The sequence below is a fragment of the Physeter macrocephalus genome, chromosome 21 (assembly GCF_002837175.3).
Source record: "Physeter macrocephalus isolate SW-GA chromosome 21, ASM283717v5, whole genome shotgun sequence".
NCBI lineage: Eukaryota > Metazoa > Chordata > Mammalia > Artiodactyla > Physeteridae > Physeter > Physeter macrocephalus.
In genome coordinates this window covers 106,241,620-106,260,809 of record NC_041234.1, presented here as the reverse complement: position 1 = coordinate 106,260,809, position 19,190 = coordinate 106,241,620, and the positions used below count along the sequence as shown (strand labels likewise).

At 40.9% G+C, this 19,190-nt stretch overlaps 1 protein-coding gene across 1 annotated transcript in view; it reads left to right on the top strand.

The window, feature by feature from the left end:
* CT55 (cancer/testis antigen 55) overlaps window positions 1-18,988 on the top strand; it is a 24,739-nt gene extending 5,751 nt beyond the window's left edge. Inside the window, exons 2-7 of the mRNA XM_024128076.2 lie at window positions 5,329-5,513; window positions 7,439-7,583; window positions 16,354-16,433; window positions 16,825-16,864; window positions 17,625-17,811; window positions 18,820-18,988. Of these exons, the coding sequence (XP_023983844.2) occupies window positions 5,329-5,513; window positions 7,439-7,583; window positions 16,354-16,433; window positions 16,825-16,864; window positions 17,625-17,811; window positions 18,820-18,988 (806 nt within the window). The remainder of the gene's footprint in view (window positions 1-5,328; window positions 5,514-7,438; window positions 7,584-16,353; window positions 16,434-16,824; window positions 16,865-17,624; window positions 17,812-18,819) is intronic.
* Window positions 18,989-19,190: the final 202 nt, after the last annotated feature.

The following is a 19,190-nucleotide window of genomic DNA, read 5'->3' as shown; positions in this document are numbered from 1 at the left end:
CTATGTTGGGTGCATAAACATTTATAATTGTGATATCTTCTTGGATTCATCCTTTGATCATTATGGAGTGTCCCTCCTTATCTCTTGTAGCAGTCTTTAAAGTCTATTTTATCTGATACGTGTATTGCTACTCCAGCTTTCTTTTGATTTCCATTTGCATGGAATATATTTTTCCATCCCTTCACTGTCAATCAGTATGTGTCCCTATATCTGAAGTGGGTCTCTTGTAGATAGCATATATATGGGTCTTGTTTTTGTATCCATTCAGCCAGTCTGTGTCTTTTGGTTGTGTCTTTTGGTCCGTTTACATTCAAGGTTATTTTCGAGATGTATGTTCCTATAACATTTTCTTAATTGTTTTGGGTTTGTTTTTCTGGGTCTTTTTATTCTCTTGTGTTTCCCTCCTAGAGAAGTTTCTTTAGCATTTGTTGTAAAGCTGGTTTGGTGGTGCTGAATTCTCTTAGCTTTTGCTTGTCTGAAAAGCTTTTGACTTCTCCATTGAATCTGAATGAGATCCTTGCTGGGTACAGTAATCTTGGTTGTAGGTTTTTCTCTTTCATCACTTTAAGTATATTCTGCCACTCCCTTCTGGCCTGCTGAGTTTCCACTGAAAAATCAGCTGACAACCTTATGGGGATTTCTTTGTATGTTATTTTTTGTTTTTCCCTTGCTGCTTTTAATATTTTTTCTTTGAATTTAATTTTTGTTACTTTGATTAATATGTGTCTTGGTGTGTTTTTCCTAGGGTTTATCCTGTATGGGACTCTCTGTGCTCTCTGGATTTGATTAACTATTTCCTTTCCCATATTAGGGAAGTTTTCAACTATAATCTCTTCAAATATTTTCTCAGTCCCTTTCTTTTTCTCTTCTTCTTCTGGGACCCCTATAATTCAAATGTTGGTGCATTTAGTATTGTCCCAGAGGTCTTTGAGATTGTCTTCAATTCTTTTCATTCTTTTTTCTTTAGTCTGCTCCTTGGCAGTTATTTCCACCATTTTGTCTTCCAGCTCACTTATTCATTCTTCTGCCTCAGTTATTCTGTTATTGATTCCTTCTAGTGTATTTTTCATTTCAGTTATTGTGTTGGTCATCTCTGTTTGTTTGTTCTTTAGTTCTTCTAGATCTTGTTAAACATTTCTTGTATTTCCTCAATCCGTGCCTCCATTCTATTTCCGAGATTCTGGATCATCTTTCCTTTCATTACTATGAATTCTTTTTCAGGCAGATTGCCTATTTCCTCTTCATTTATTTGTTCTTGTAGGTTTTTACCTTGCTCCTTCATCTGTATTTTCTCCATTCTATTTCCGAGATTCTGGATCATCTTTCCTTTCATTACTATGAATTCTTTTTCAGGTAGATTGCCTATTTCCTCTTCATTTATTTGTTCTTGTAGGTTTTTACCTTGCTCCTTCATCTGTAACATATTTTTTTGCCACCTCATTTTTTTTTTATGAGTGGTTTTGTGTTCCTGTCTTACTGGTTGTTTGGCCTGAGGCTTCCAACACTGGAGTTTGTGGGCTGTTGGGTAGAGCTGGGTCTTGATGCTGAGATGAGGAACTCCGTGAGACCTCACTCTGGTGAATATTTCCTGGGGTCTGAGGTTCTCTGTTAGTCCAGTGGTTCGGACTTGGAGCTCCCACCACAGTAGCTTCAGCCTGACCCTGGGTTCGCGAACCAAGATCCCAAAAGCCACAAGGGTTGGCAAAAAAAAAAAGAACAATAACAAAGTAAAAAATAAAATTAGACTAGGAAACTAACAGATATGTTAGAAAGAATATAAAAATAAAAATATAGATGAATCAACAACTGGAAGGTACATCAGTACCGCAATAGTAAAAAATAGGAGGAGGGAAAAGAAGAAAAAAAGAGGGGGGGGAGGCCTTGGCTGTGGAGAGCAGGGCCTAAGCAAGGGCGAGGTTTGGGTGGTGGGCAGCGCCTATGGTTACGACCCACAGGGCTCTGAGGTTCTCTGTTAGTCCAGTGGTTCGGACTTGGAGCTCCCACCACAGTAGCTTCAGCCTGACCCTGGGTTCGCGAACCAAGATCCCAAAAGCCACAAGGGTTGGCACCCCCCACCCCTTGTCTCAGAGGGCAGGAGACCTCACCTGGGAGCCCAGCAGTCTTCTTGGGCTCAAGTGGGTGGGGCAAACGCCCTCCTCTCCTTTCCTGCTCCTCCCGGAGGGCCCCTCCCACCTGCCTATCCTGATCTCCCAGGCCTCCCTCCTATGCCCCCAAGGACTCACGAGGCCTGAAGGGGGCTTTGGAGGGAAGGGGATCGGCCTGGGAGCTCAGCAGCCTCCCCAGCCTGAGTGGGCCAGGCAATTGCCCTCTGCTCCTTTCCCTCTCTTCCCTGAGAGTCCCTCCCACCTGCCTCTCCTGATCTTCCCGGCCTCAGGGACGCTGATCCTGTCTGGCCTCCCCTTCTCCTCCCCCTTCAGTCCCCCTACGTCCTACCGGTTCACTTTGGGGTTCCTCCCATCTCCTTGGGCGTCAGAGTCCCCCACCAGCGGCCAGCAGGCACCCTAGTTGTGGGGAGATGCTAACTCCACGTGTCCCTATACTGCCATCTTGACTCCTGGGCTAAATTTAAATCCCCAGATCTCTTTATGTGCTCTGTCTGGTGAGTTGTTTAAGAATTTCCAGATGTGCTGTTGATGCTGTTGTTGATAACGATGAAATTATATAACAATAACAATGCTTTAAAGACTTTAGACTGTCTAGATGCAGATACCATGACAGCAACTAGCAGAAGCTCTACCCTGTGGTAGGCATTCATGGTTCTAAACAGTTGACTTGTATGTGTCAGTTAATATTTATTACAACCTTTCTTCCCCAGCTTTATTGAGATATAATTGGCATATAACATTGTGTAAGTTTAAGGTGTACAATGTGATGATTTGATATATGTATATATTGTGAAATGTTTACACAATAAAGCTAGTTAAAACCTCCATCACCTCACATAATTATCTTATTTTTTTGTGGTGAGAACATTTAAGATCCACTCTTTTAGGTAGACATTGTCATTGACCTGGTTTTACAGATGAAAACAAATTCAGAGAGGTTAAGAAATGAACCCAGGGTTACAAAGATTTAGGTAAGGGGAAGAGTTGTGTGATTCGTGTTTTCTCAATCCGTGCCTCCATTCTATTTCTGAGATTCTGGATCATCTTTACTATCATTACTCTGAATTCTCTTTCAGGTAGATTGCCTACTTCCTCTTCATTTATTTGTTCTTGTAGGTTTTTACCTTGCTCCTTTATCTGTGACATATTTTTTTGCCTTCTCATTTTTTTTTTTGTTTGTTTGAGTGGGATTGTGTTCCTGTCTTACTGGTTGTTTGGCCTGAGGCTTTCAACACTGGAGTTTGTAGGCTACTGGGTAGAGCTGGGTCTTGGTGCTGATATGAGGAACTCCGTGAGACCTCACTCTGATGAATATTCCCTGGGCTCTGAGGTTCTCTTAGTCCAGTGGTTCGGACTCAGAGCTCCCACCACAGGAGCTTTGGCCTGACCCCCAGCTCGTGAACAAAGATCCCGCAAGCCGCATGGGGTGGCAAAAAAAAAAAAGAACAATAACAAAGTAAAAAATAAAATTAGACTAGGAAACTAACAGATATGTTAGAAAGAATATAAAAATAAAAATATAGATGAATCAACAACTGGAAGGTACATCAGTACCGCAATAGTAAAAAATAGGAGGAGGGAAAAGAAGAAAAAAAGAGGGGGGGGAGGCCTTGGCTGTGGAGAGCAGGGCCTAAGCAAGGGCGAGGTTTGGGTGGTGGGCAGCGCCTATGGTTACGACCCACAGGGCTGGAAAAGGCCCTGGGGGCTGTGGGAGGTGGGGCTTAGGCTCAAGGAACAGAAGGGGCCCAGGCGTGCCCCCCACCCCTTGTCTCAGAGGGCAGGAGACCTCACCTGGGAGCCCAGCAGTCTTCTTGGGCTCAAGTGGGTGGGGCAAACGCCCTCCTCTCCTTTCCTGCTCCTCCCGGAGGGCCCCTCCCACCTGCCTATCCTGATCTCCCAGGCCTCCCTCCTATGCCCCCAAGGACTCACGAGGCCTGAAGGGGGCTTTGGAGGGAAGGGGATCGGCCTGGGAGCTCAGCAGCCTCCCCAGCCTGAGTGGGCCAGGCAATTGCCCTCTGCTCCTTTCCCTCTCTTCCCTGAGAGTCCCTCCCACCTGCCTCTCCTGATCTTCCCGGCCTCAGGGACGCTGATCCTGTCTGGCCTCCCCTTCTCCTCCCCCTTCAGTCCCCCTACGTCCTACCGGTTCACTTTGGGGTTCCTCCCATCTCCTTGGGCGTCAGAGTCCCCCACCAGCGGCCAGCAGGCACCCTAGTTGTGGGGAGATGCTAACTCCACGTGTCCCTATACTGCCATCTTGACTCCTGGGCTAAATTTAAATCCCCAGATCTCTTTATGTGCTCTGTCTGGTGAGTTGTTTAAGAATTTCCAGATGTGCTGTTGATGCTGTTGTTGATAACGATGAAATTATATAACAATAACAATGCTTTAAAGACTTTAGACTGTCTAGATGCAGATACCATGACAGCAACTAGCAGAAGCTCTACCCTGTGGTAGGCATTCATGGTTCTAAACAGTTGACTTGTATGTGTCAGTTAATATTTATTACAACCTTTCTTCCCCAGCTTTATTGAGATATAATTGGCATATAACATTGTGTAAGTTTAAGGTGTACAATGTGATGATTTGATATATGTATATATTGTGAAATGTTTACACAATAAAGCTAGTTAAAACCTCCATCACCTCACATAATTATCTTATTTTTTTGTGGTGAGAACATTTAAGATCCACTCTTTTAGGTAGACATTGTCATTGACCTGGTTTTACAGATGAAAACAAATTCAGAGAGGTTAAGAAATGAACCCAGGGTTACAAAGATTTAGGTAAGGGGAAGAGTTGTGTGATTCAAAACCAGGCGGTGGGGCTCCAGACTCAACGTTCTTCACCTTAGAGCTCTACTGCCTTGGGCGTGGAGCCACTGTGCCAAACAAAGAAATAGTGGAACCAGCGTTTCACTATTCAGCATCCTGCCTCCCAAATCCAGCACACTTCACCACTATGTTCTACTGTCATTGTCATCTGTATCTCAAATCTAGCCCGATTTTCTTTTCTTTAAACAATAAGAAGCCCTAATTTTATTCTTCACACAAACTGAATTTCAAAGATTTGTGCACTGGCCTAGCCCAATTTATTTCTAGATTTAGTTCATTGTCTACTATATCTTCCTCTGGTAGAGTTTCTTTATAATATGTGTTTGCTTTTGAGATTGATTAATGAAATCTTTACTTTACTCATCTCTTAGGAGACACCAAGTTAAAAACTGTGCAGGGAGTCGTGACAAAGTTCTGTAGTGACTATGGCTTGATCAATGAGTTGATCTACTTCAGTAGTGATGTTGTAACTGGCAACGGGCTTCTGAAAGTTGGGCAAAAGGTTACTGCAGTTGTGAAGGAAGATAAAACATCTCATGGATTGAAAGCAATCAGAGTAAGATAAGTTTGGGGACTGTCTTCCTGGGGCGGGGGGCTTCCAACCTTGCTTCTAGTTATTCAGTCTCTCTGAGGTGATGTGGTATAGTGGATGTAGAGTGGAATTTGAAGTCCAATTCACTGGATGGTGTGGGACATTTGTTCTTTTCTTTGTAGTGGTTTCTGTTTATAAAAATATAAATTGTATATATATTCTTCAGCATTTGCAATTATTAACAATGATAATTATTAGAGTCTATACTATTCCGAAACTTCCTTTTTTCATCTGCGTAAAGGATTTTTGCATTTGTTGAAATGTAATTGCTAGGTGAACAGACATGCATTTTTTAATAGATTTATTTGTTTTATTTATTTATTATTTTTGGCTGTATTGGGTCTTCGTTGCTGCACGCGGGCTTTCTCTAGTTGCAGTGAGCGGGGGATACCCTTCGTTGTGGTGCGCAGGCTTCTCATTGCGGTGTCTTCTCTTGTTGTGGAGCACAGGCTGTAGGCGCACGGGCTTCAGTAATTGTGGCACGCGAGCTCTAAAGTGCAGTCTCAGTAGTCGTGGCACATGGGCTTAGTTGCTCCGTGGCATGTGGGATCTTCCCGGACCAGGGCTTGAACCCGTGTTCCCTGAATTGGCAGGCGGATTCCTAACCACTGCGCCACCAGGGAAGCCCCCAGACATGCATTTTTAATCACTTTTTAAAAATAGCCTTAGTAAGTCAGACAGAGAGAGACAAATATCATATGATATCGCTTACATGTGGAATCTAAAAAAAATGGTACAAATGAACTCATTTGCAAAACAGAAATAGAGTCACAGATGTAGAAAACAAACTTATGGTTACAAGGGGGGAAGGGGGGGATAAATTGGGACACTGGGACTGACATATACACACTACTATATATAAAGTAGATAACTAATAAGGACCTACTGTGTAGTATAGGGAACTCTACTCAGTTCTCTGAAATGACCTATATGGGAAAAGAATCTTAAAAAGAGTGGGTATATGCATATGTATAACTGGTTCACTTTGCTGTACGCCTGAAACTAATGAAACATTGTGAATCAACTATACTCCAATAAAAAATTTAAGAAGAAATAAAGTAAAAGGTTTTATCAGAATGCAAAAAAATAAAAACATTATTATTGAGGTACAATTTACATAGCGTAAGATTCTCCGATTTTAAGGGTATAGTTCAATGATACTTTTAGTAAATTTACAGAGTCATGCAACCATTACCTCAGTACAGATATTTACCATGTTAATACGTATGATCAAATTATGCTTCAGCTTTATTGGACCAATTGACACTGTATTCTCTGAATCTTAAATTCTCTCTGTACTGGGAATTCCCAGAAACCCATTTTTGCACATATTTTTACCAACTTTCAGAACTTGCTTTGAATTGGTTACTTTTGCCTTTTACTCCTCTTTGATTGTGAGTTCCTGGGGGCAGGAACAGTATATCTTTTATCTTTGAATCTAATGTGATCAGTGCATTTAACTTGTTGGTGCACAAATAATGTTTTCAGACACGTTTTAAAAATGACAGTACAATGCAAAGCATGAACCCTCATTTAAACTATGGACTTTAATTAAATATAATTTATTAATATTGCTTCATCAATTGAACAAATGTACCAATTGAACAAATGCAAGATGCTAGTAAGAGGGGAAACTGAGGGTGGAGGAGAGGAATATATGGGAACTTTCTGCTCAATTTTCCTAAACTGCTGTAAAAAATAGAATAAAAAAGATGTGAAGCTCAGACATTATTTTCTCATCTCATGTCTATGATATGCTTGTCAGGTGAAATATATTCACCACTGTTTATTTTAGTTGTTTAAACCGTTTCTCAAACAACGAATTAAGCATATGTTTCTGATTTTTAAACTTTTGCTGTGTGTGAAGTAACTGTTTCTTTATCTCACAGGTGGATGCTTTCTGTGATAATTGCCATGGTGATGGACTGCCAGACTCCTGTACTAGAGTTTCACTTGGCTGTATTAACTCTCTGATGGAAGATGTTGACTACATTCATCACACAAGTTACTTCTCTCTACACGTTGTTTGTAAAGGTACAATTTACATTTTTTAAAGTTTAAAATTAGGTTTTACTTATTTTTAAATTTTATAGATTGCATTTGAAAATGGTTACAGGCATCATTTCTGGGGTCAAGTTTGGGACATGCTTAATTGGTGAGAGGATTTTACACTAGAATTATTTCTCCATTGTCCCTGGCTCCAGTTGGAGGCTCTTTAATACTTGAGGTGGACTTTTGGAGTTGAAAATGATGTACAGCAAGGGACAGATGCATAATGTTTTTAAAAGCTCATGCTATCACTTGGTGCATTTTCGTTTATTGGATGCAGTTACTAGTATTTGTGTCATTTTTCCATTCATATAAGCATTGAATTTCTAATCTAACTGAAAAATCTTACAAGTATATAGGGATACTTTTTTTTATTCTTTAAACGCTTTAAAATAAGGTTTGGATGTAGCCTTGTACCTTTCTGTTGGTTCCCAAACTGGCCCTGTACATAGAGGGCAAGTAGAGACCTAGAAAGAGGCCGGCCACTCCAGATGGGTAGGGCGCCGGTTTGAAAAGCAAGGGAACTTAATATACGGCGTTTGTCTTGAGTGTACAAGACAAGTAGATCTCTGTACCTGCCCATCAGAATTTTAACTGTTTATACAGAGGCCTTAACAGGGTTTGGTCACGTATACCACCCAAATGGTCTCAGCAATACCTTACTCTCTCAAGGCTGCGTCCTTGAAATGTGGGAATGGTGGGTGGATCATACATTCCAAGGCAATGGAAGAGATGAGGCGATGAGGAACCTCTAATTGCCCAGGTCCAGTTTGTGGGTCAACCAGTTGTCATGTCTTCTCAGTAACCTCCTCCAACACTTTACAAGTGTTTGTGTGTGTGTATGTGTATGTGTATGTGTGTGTGTGTCCATTAATTATCAGGTATAACATTTTGTTGTTTTATGCCTAAAGCGATCATTTGTTAATGCTGTCTGAGTTTAATTCAGCTCAAGATAGAGTGCTAGATATTGGCAAGACCAAGATAACTAAGACTTTATTAAACCCCGTGTGCAAAGAGCTCATAGTTTAATTGAGAGAGACAGACATTAAAAGAATGTGATTAAAAGAATGCAAAAAAAAACACCACATTACTGAGCATGAGAGAGAATGATTGAGTGCTATGGAAAGAACTGGGGAAGGCTGCCTCTTTGAGGCGCTTTCCCAGCTGGACTCCATACCCCTGCAACCCCCTGCCAGGCTGGATTCTGAAAGATGAATAGAAGTAAAAATATTGTACCTGTTTAAGCCCAATGAGAAGTCCCCAAAGGTGATTGTCTGGTGGCAACTAGGATTTTAAGACCCGTTTAGTCGAAATGACTAATTCTAGGAGTAAAGGTCCCTGTGATTGCTAAGCTCCAAAGGCAATATTTTGGTCCCTATAACTATGCCAACAGGAAGTCACCACCAATGGTAGCCCTCGCTAGGAGAATGTTTCTCAAGATGGGAAACACTTGGAGATGTTTGTAATGCCAAAGAGATTGATTGAAGGTGAAGAAGAGAGCGGGAAGGACTGATGGAACAAGGTCCCTGGTTGTAAAGAGAGGATGGAACCCAAAACACAGGTGGAGGAATTTACTGCTGCAAAATAAATTGAGTGAATTGGAGCAATAGACTCTCTAGGGTGAAAGAGAGAGTAAATGAAAAAGAAGACCTGAGCACCTAACCAGTCATACTTAGAATTGTCAGAAAGCTGCTGGTTTTTTTCTGGGGGGGAGGGTTGTTTCTTGTTTTTAAATACTTATTTATTTATTTATTTGGCTGCGCCGTGTCTTAGTTGCGGCACATGGGATCTACACTGAGGCATGTGGGATCTCATTCCCTGACCAGGGATTGAACCCAGGACCCCTGCATTGGGAGCGCAGAGTCTTAGCTACTTTAAGCTGACTATAAAACCCAATGAAAATGGCAAAAACCAATTACAATTTAAAACATAATAGGAATCTAAAAGAAGGAAAAATTGTGTTAATTTTTTTTGTTCCACATAATGGAGAGTCCATGTATGTACCTTCCTTGTTTATGTTCATTCAATAGATACTTGAGTGCCTCATTCTGTTCCAGGTACTATTTTCATAATACTTACATTCTAATGAGGTGGAACTCAGACAATATGCAAGTAAGCCTCCCCCCACCCCTATCCCTACCCCCGCCCAAAGAGATGCAGATTGTGTTCTGCTCTTTGGGACTTGGGGAAGGTGTTGTGATAGTAAAACTGGGAGTAGAGTGAGGTTTACTATAGATAGCAGATTAGGGAAGGCCTCTCTGAGGAGGTGACACTTGAGCTGAGACCTGAAGAAGAAGGAGCCAGCTGGGGAAAATATTTCAAAGGGAAGAAACATTGGAAAAGTCCTGAGGTGGAAAAATCTTGGCATGTCCTTGGAACTGAAGGGAGGGCAGGATGGCTGGAGTATAGTAAGTAGGTGTCATATGAACTCGAACGAGGGGTGGGTATGAAATGAGATTGTAAAGGCCAGTAGGATCCAGATGTTATCGAATCTGGTATTGTGTTAAGTACGGAATTTACCCTATCAGATTTAATCCTCTCAGGAACCTTCTGAGGTAACCTTGGTGTGGCCAGTTCTAATAGGATGGTATAGATGAAAAAAAAATTGTAAGCGGGTTGAGGAGTGCATGGGCTGTGAATATATGCAGACGTGTGTGACAGGAGTGTGTGAAAGGGAGGAACCGAGTGTGTGTATGTTCTTCTCTGCCCAACATGAATGCGTTTATATGCCAGTGGGAGATGGTCTCATTGGTGCTTCTAGGTCCAAGATCCCATTGGGTTTTATCTGCCTCACAGGATGGTAGTGATCAGCCCCGTTTTGCAGACAAGTTTCGAGGGTTTGGATCCATGAATGTTGCTCACGGAAAATGGTTAACATCAGTGATGGGTCTCAGATTTTAATTTTTTTTGGCCCTGCCACGCGGCATGTGGCCCTGACCAGTGATGGAACCCACTCCCCCTGCAGCGGAAGCACAGAGTCTTAACCTCTGGACTGCTGGGGAATTCCCTCAGATTATTATTTTATGTGAATAAACAATAAATCTTAACCATTTTCGTGAAGGATGTGAGGCTGGGGATATCTACCAAGTGCACAATGTTGCTATTTCTTTCGTATGTTTCAGGCCATGCCCTATTACAGTCCTAGAAAATCCTATATATCCTTATGTAACCAGGGCAACCTGAGGTAGAAGCCTGGGGTCACAAATAAGGTTATTTCTTCATTTTTCAGAATATACTGGCTTGAGTATTCACCTGAAGGGTTAAAAGGAAGTTCCACATAGCCTTCTTATCCTTTTTGGACTTTATACCTTGAATCGCCCAATAGTCAGTCATCTTAATCCAGAGGCAGCTTCCCTGTTTCAATATGCCTCTGTAGTGACTAAAGGACCCTGTTCTTCAGCTGCTGACATTCTTATGATGGAATTTGGCCAATGGGAAGCACAAGCAGGAGACTGGAGTGGGCAAGGAAATGTTGGAATATTTATTCCCTTAGCTACCTCATTGCCAGGCTGCACGTTGGCGGTGACTTTATACTTCTACCAAAGGCCAGAGCTTCTGTAGGGCCACCCTCTTCTACCGCCTTAGCTGTAGGGGGTGACCGTATCCTCTGTTGTCCAAACTGAGGCATTTTTGAGGCTAAAAGGGGGTGTTATAAGTGATTAAAGTTAAATCTGCTTTTGGGGTATTTATATATGACTAACTATGGTTTTATGTTTTGACCTTTAAAATAATATTATAAATTTTTCAAAAGTAGAATTATTTCTAAAAAACCCTTCTGTAAACATTAATGGAAACTTTTGAACGTTTCATTAAATTGCAATCCAGTGGCAAATTCGTAGGTTTTTCTTAATTTCCCTCCATTCTGTTAGGCAATAGAAATGTTTCCAATACAAAATAAGAGCTACATTCAGAGATTCTTGCCACATGCTGAAATGTTCCCAAGTACAATTATCTGATTTCAAGTTTGTACACCGTTTGAGCTTTGGTGGTTCAATTTGTTCCCTTCCTCCATTTTTTTAGGGAAAAATGTCAACATCTTTCTCTTTGCAAACTTCATATCAATAATTGTAATTCACCAAAAGCTTTAAAACCTGAATTTGGGCAGTATGTTGAATATTTTGATTAAAGATTTCTAGCTGATTTTAAACAGACTGTAATTAAAATTGAAAATACTCATTTAAAAAAATCACTACCATGTTAAGACAGTTGGGCTGATTTACACAGTAGTCCTTCAGAGGCTCAAGCATGCCTGAAATCTGACCAGTACAACGAAAAGAGACAACTAGTGTGAAAAAAAGAGAAAACTAACCATGCTGAGTCATTTTCCTTTTGTATTCAGTATTAACTTTGCCCCAGAAGTTTTGTAGTTTAGTTATTTTGAAAATATAAATACACACACACACATCTTCTAAATTTTGACTACTATGGTTTTGGTTTCAACTGGTTGAACATCATAAATGTTTGGACGTGGTTATGAATTATGCTTGCACCACAACCAATTCCAAGTATATTTCTGCTCCATCAGTTGTTTTTGTTTTTTTTTTTAGTTTCTAACAACCTTATGTTTACTATGGTGCTTTGTTCCAAATTTGTATTTGTATGAGCACTGCAAAAACAAATCATTGTATCCCCAGTGTAAACTGCATTTATAACAGCATTTATATTAGTATTAGATATTTCACTTTTGCCAGAAAAAAAGGCTTTCACAACTTTTGTCAATGCTCTTCAGCCAAAGACCAAGTTGGCTTGATGACTTGTTTCAGAGAGAGAGAACACACACGACGGGGGAACCATGGCATGTCTCAGTAAGAGGGTATTAGAAAGAACCTATTATAGGATTTGAGATTTAGTTAGCAGATTTGGAAGTCTAAGAAAACCAGTGGTTAGCCCTAGATTGGATGCTTTCAGAAAGCAGGGGCAATTCTATGATTGGGTATTTTGTGGGTGGCATAGTAGCCTTGTTTTTTTTTCTGTGCTTAGACAAAATTATTAAATGGCCTTGTTTTGTTTCATTCTGTCATGGACTCAGGGTAGTATCTGAAATTGTAGCCTATGAGATTGTTTATGTACAACATTTAACTGTCTGTGAAGTTCTTCTCCTAATGGAGCTAACATATTAACAGCTATTGTTTCACTTTTCCAATGTACCTAAGAGAAATTGGAATAAAACATTGTTGAAATTATGTTAGAGCAGTTAGTTGATAAAAGTCCTATATCATAGAATTATATGTAAATGAGCCTTTTTCATCTTCTCATGTTAACTTTTTGTCTTTGGACACTGTTTCTTTAAAAATCTACTACATTATAAAGTAAATGCTTAAGGAGATTTGGGTCTCTGATTTTCTTGTGGTTAGTGATATCACTTTGGCCCCCATGGTGGAGAGTAAATGTTGGCAGACTAAATGTTGTTTTAGTCTACTCAGGTTGCCATAATTAAATACCATAGACTGGGCTGCTTAAACAACATACATTTATTTTCTCATACTTCTAGATGTACAAGATCAAGGTTTCAGCCAATTTGGTTTCTTGAGCTCTCTTCCCCACCAAGACCACACATGACCTTTCCTTGGTGTGTGCACAGGTCAAGAGAGAGACAGAGACAGAGAAACACAGAGAGAGAGAGAGAACAAGCTCTTGGTGTCTCTTCTAATAAGAGCATTAATCCTATCGGATTAGCGCCCCATCCTAATGACCTCATTTAACATTAATTGCTTCCTTAGAGTCCCCATCTCCAAATACAGCCACACTGGAGGTCGGGGCTTTAACATACGAATTTGGAGGGGACACAGACATTCAGTCCATAACACAGGTGAATTGCACAAGATGTGTTCATCAACCTTCTTGGAAAATCAATTCATTTTTCATTTTCCCTAAACATGCATTCATTTTTTAGCTCATTACTGCCAAAAGGGTTTACTGAAAACTAAAATAGGGTTACCAAATTATTAAACAAATAAGTAGTTATAGATTTATACTATAACAGGAGCATTAGGACTAATCTCTACACTTTATGAGAGGACATCTGATCTGATTTTTCCCACAAATGTTTCATGTAAACCTGACATAGAGTTTCTTACATTTCTCAGTGATCCTGCCAACTTGATGGCGTGACAGAATCTTGCCATTTTTAGGCCATGGAATGCTCCGCAGCATGACTAACTGGTCTACCAAGTAGTTGGTTGGACCAGAAGCATCTGTTACCTCTCCTATCACCACCTGAGACTGGTTGGAGTTAACTGTCCCTAGTCACTCACCATTAAGGGCATTTTATTTAATCATCAAGCACCCTCCATGTGGTCCTTGGAAGAGGAGAGTTAGTTATCTTGTATCTTGGAAAGGGTTTGGAAAAGGGAGGCAGATTATTGCTGATTGTAGTTCAGATTTACCATGTTATGGAGAACTCTGTTAACTGCAACTGGAATGATGAAGTGGAAGTTTACCATCCTGGCTTAAGTTTTTGTGTTTTTATTAAGAAAGTTCTTTAAAAAAAAGCAATTTGAAAGAATTTTGTGAACACCACACAACTACCATCTGGAGTCTACCATTAACGTTTTATTATACTTATTTTTTTCATGTATCTATCCATGTATTCATCATTCCATCCATCCATCATTATATCTTATATCTTTGATGTATTTGAAAGGAAAATGCAAACATTTATATAGCGTCTCCTGAATACTTCAACAGGTGTGTCAGTAACTCAAGTTCGTCATTTGTTTATAGTTTTTTTTTTCTGAGTGTCTTTGGATTTTTACAAATGCGTGTACCTAAACATTACCCTCATGCCTTTCCCCAGTCAACCCCTGTCCCCATCTCCAAGGCAAATACAGTTTTGGGTTTTTTCCCCACCATAGATTTAATTTGCCTGTCTAGAATTTTACGTATATAATGAACTCAGACATACATACTCCTTTGTTTAATATTTTTTTTACTCAGGAGGATATTTTTAGATTCATCTATGTTGTTGCATGTGTCTGTAGTTCATTCTGTATATCACAGTTTCTCCATTTTCCTGTTGAAGGTCATGTTGGCTGTTATCAGCTTTTGGCTATTATGAATAAAGCTGCTAAAAAAATTCTTATACGAGTCTTTTTGTGAACCTACGATTTTATTTTTCAGGGCTAGATTCTTAGGACTAGGCCTGAAACTGCTGAATAGGTAACGTATTCAGGGAGGGTTTTACTAAGAAAGTAAAGTTTCAGTGAAGACCTGAAAGAGGAGAGTAAGGAGGTGAGCCACATAGGGATCTATAGATCCTTGTAAGGATTTGGCCTTTTGGGGGGCTTTGGACAATGATTTAAGATGTTCACTCTGGCTGGCTGTCATGCTGAGAACAGAGTATATGGGACAAGGATGAAATTGGGAAGACAAGTTAGGAATCTGTTGCAGTAGTCCTGATGAGGGATGATGGAGACTTGGCTAAGATTAGTAGAAGGGGAGGCTGTAAGGATTGATTTGATTCTAGAAATATTTTGAAGGTAGAAGTGAAAGTATTGACTGATGGATTAGACATTTGGTGTGAAGGAAAGTGGAGTCAAGCGTTACTCCTAACTGTCTTGTTGGAAAAATGCTAAGGGTAGAGTTTCCGTCTTTGAGATGTGGGAAGACTGAGGAGCAAAACTGGGTGCACGAGAAGACTAGCAAGAGCTTAGCTTTAGACATAATGATTTGAGTAAACACTTGGATGTATGAATCTGAAGTTGGTTAGAGCTCCAGTTACATACATTTTGGAATTATCAGCCTATGGATATTATATAAAGCCACACAAAGGAAATGTGGAGAGAGACAGAGAGAGAGGAAGGGAGGAGAGAGAGAGAAGAGGTCCCTCATGTGGTCTTGGGTCATTCTAAAATTTAGTTGTAATGGAACCAAGGAGAACAAGGAAGTGTCTATGATGGAACTCGGAAATGCTGGATCATGGGGTACAGAAATGTTTAACTTTAGCAGATATTGCCAACTTTCCGAAGTGGTTGTACCAAGTTTCACTTTCAGTAGCAGCATTTGAGAATTCCATTTGCTTCAAATCGTCCATGGACCCTTTGTATCCTGTGACTCGCTTTTAACTTATTGTGTAAATCTGTAAATATTTGTTTATAACTGAAAAGTATAAAATATGTAGAGTTCATCATCGGTCCAAAACACTTGAGAAAATTGGTTCTTTCTGTAGCAATATGGTCTACTGCCACTGCTCCCACTAACAGCCGTCAACATTTATTTGGTGCTGATTCCGTGCCAACGGCTATTCTGTGAATTTTCTATGTATCGATTAATTGTCTCTTCAACTCTATGTAGTAAGTACTACTATCGTGCTTCTCATTATACAGATGAAGAAATCAAGGCACAGAGAGTTAAGTAAATTGAGTAAGGGGCATTATTAAGGTTTGAACTCAGGCAGTGAGATTCATACATGGTGTGCTCTTACTTACGTACCTTCCTTCCTCTCCAGAAGGAGCTGTGAATGTGACCCACGGTTTGATAAATCCTGTGCTGCTCTCACAAAGATTGCTCTGAGATGCACAGTTAATGCTTTATTCCAGTCGACCTTAAGTCAGTAGAGAGAATCAATGCCTAAAGGATTATAAACTTCCTTTCTGACAGGAAGACTTACAGGTTACCTGTTTTTAAGTGTTCAAAATGTACCTTCAAAGTCATAGAAATTATTTTAGGGTATTCCGATGTCAAAGTAACTTGTGAAATTTCACATGACAACATTAAGAGATAATTCCAACTTGATTTCTCTCCCTGGCTGTTTTAGGTTTTGAGCCTTATCAGGGTGACCGAGTAGAAGTTGAGTTTTCCATCCATCCAGACACGCGGAGCAGAAAGGCCCTCTCAGTGAAGCCTCTGTGACACAAGCACGCGCACGAGGTGGTCCATCTGATGTTGGCCTTGTTATTTGTTTCTGCTTAGCCTGCCTGTGGTGATAATTTTTCCTGCCCGGGATTCTACTGGGTGTTTTGGGAAACCTAAAAGAAAATATATTCTTTGCCAGAGAGGAGTTTATTTTCTTATTGAAAAGGTGGTGCTTCTGAAAGGAAATAATTAGAGAATAATATAGAAGACATAAAATTAAGATCTAATTATACAGTTTATTCAGGAGGTGTTAAAATGTTCTGAGAGAAACAAGAACAGACAACAAATCATGTTCAGGGAATTGTTGGGGAAGAATGAATGGCTTGGGTGGTGGGACTAGAGCTTACAGTAAACGCTGGGTGTGGTTTGGTAGTGGAGACTGAACATGAGTGAGAAATACAGTTTGCACAAAGGTACAGATGAAGCTTGAAATGTGACAGACGAAGTGGGGGAAATGATATTCTATTTGCCACCACATCCCTTTCTTACTCAATCCCTTTCTCTCCATTGTAACTACAGAGGTTAATGGACGTAGTATGTTATTTATTTAGAGCAGAGTTTCTAATCCTAGACTCGAATCCACAGAGACTCTGACTTAATTGGTGTGAGGTGGGGTCTTGGCATGGGTAGTTTTACAAAGCGCTCCACTCTGGTGTTCTCAAATGTGCCAACCAGGTTGGGTATCACTGATTTGGAGTGACCTACATATTTTTCTTCTTTTGCTTTTTTTGGCTGTGTCGGGTCTTAGTTGCGGCACACGGGATCTTCATTGAGGCGTGCGGAATCTTTCGTTACATCACACAGTTTCTCTCTAGTTGTGGCATGCGGGCTTCTCTCTAGTTGTGGCATGCGGTTTTTCTCTCTCTAGTTGTGGCGCCCGGGCTCCAGGGCATGTGGGCTCTGTAGTTTGCGGCATGTGGTCTCTCTCATTGAGGCACATGAGCTCAGTAGTTGTGGCACGTGGGCTTAGTTGCCCCACGGCATGTGGGAACCTAGTTCCCTGACCAGGGATCAAACCTACATCCCCTGCATTGGAAGGCAGATTCTTTACCACTGGACCACCAGGGAAGTCCCTGGAGTGACCTACAGATTAAAGCCAGAGTGAGGAGGTGCAGACCGTGTGACAGTGCACGACCGTCTTACATAAATATTTCCATAATTTGTAATTACAAGTCTGCATTACTAGCCTACAGGGAAGAAATGGGGTGGTAGATGATACTATCTTTTTCACCCTGGATTCTCTGAAACTTCCTGATGGCTATATACCTCAAGTATCTGACGTTGTCGATGCGGTCGTGGTGGAGAGCACTCAGTCCTGCTATGTTTGCAGAGCAATTCCTATGACTCTAGTGAAAAGGGGGTAAATAAGAAAGCAGCGTTTTTATTGCCTGTGCAGCTTTTCTTCTCTTGGCAGTAAAGGGCCTGGTTTAAAGGTGTTTTGGAAAAAAAACCACAACAACAGCTTAGTAAACCTCAACAGTTAATTTAAAGACAACCTTTCAAATCCTGTGTGGGCTGGCTAAATGGAGTGCATCTTCTGGAGGGTGTTTGGCATTTTTCATTACTGATTAAAGACATTTTCATCTTCATCCTTGTAATAATCTTATGTTTATGATTTTTTGTTTTTAGTGGATCTGTTTATTTTTAAATATTAATCTACATTCTATGGGGTTTTTTTCACCTTTAGAACAGAGTTTCTAATCCGAGAAATGTTTCTTTAGAACACATTGTGCATCGTAGTTCGTTTGTTTTTTTTTTTTTATATTTCGAGTTTGTGTTACAGGTCCAGTGGGACCACTCAACCATCTAGTGGTTAGTTCCCCACTTTATGGGTGAGTAGTTGGAGTCAATATTCTCTAAATTTTAGATAGTCACCTATTGGTTCACTTCAGAAATAGTGATTACCTCCTATGTGCTAGATACTAGGGTTATAGCCTTGAACACAAAGGCCAAAATTCTGTGCCCTGATGGAACTTGTGTTTTGTGAACGCCTGCCTGGCTTCCTGACCCCTGGAGTGTTCGGATAGAAAGGGGCATGTGGGAGCTGTTTTGTTGCGGCTCCAAGTCCCCAGGAAAGTGGTTGTTCCAAAGCAGCACCACACGCTGCAGGAATTCCAGAAAAGTCCATTGGACTTGAGAGACACGTGGGCCGTGGACTCTACCAGCTCTCCAGTGAATTCTCCTGTTTGGTTGTTGTGGAAGACTGACTGTTCTTGGAGAGTGACAGTGGATTATCAGAAACCTAATCGGTGGTGATTCAATCCCAGCTGCCATTTCACAAACTTCCTCACTGGAGTGAGTGAATCACGTCAGCACCTGGGGTGCAGTGGTTGGGTGGCGGGTGAATACTTTTCCTTCATCCTTTTAGCAAACTCCAGAATCTGTCTGCTTTCACAGGGCTGGCCCAGCAGTACTTTACTTTGAACATTTTGCCTCAGGGCTATGTTGACTCTGAGGCCTTTGCCACCATTTTGAATGCAGGGTCCTTGATCATCTCACCCTCCTCAGTGCAGCACCTGGTCTCCCTGACTGGATGACGTCATGGTGCTGGGACCGGGGAGCAGAAAGTAGGAGTCTGGCTTGAGTTAGAAACGGGGTTTTAATAAGTCATATGTAAACACAGGGACCTGCCACCACACACTTTTGGGGCTCCAGTGTTCTGTGGTAGAGCTTCCCAACCGGTGTGCTGGGAACGGGTAGCAGAAGTGCTGATATACAGATTCCCCTCAGCTCATTTAG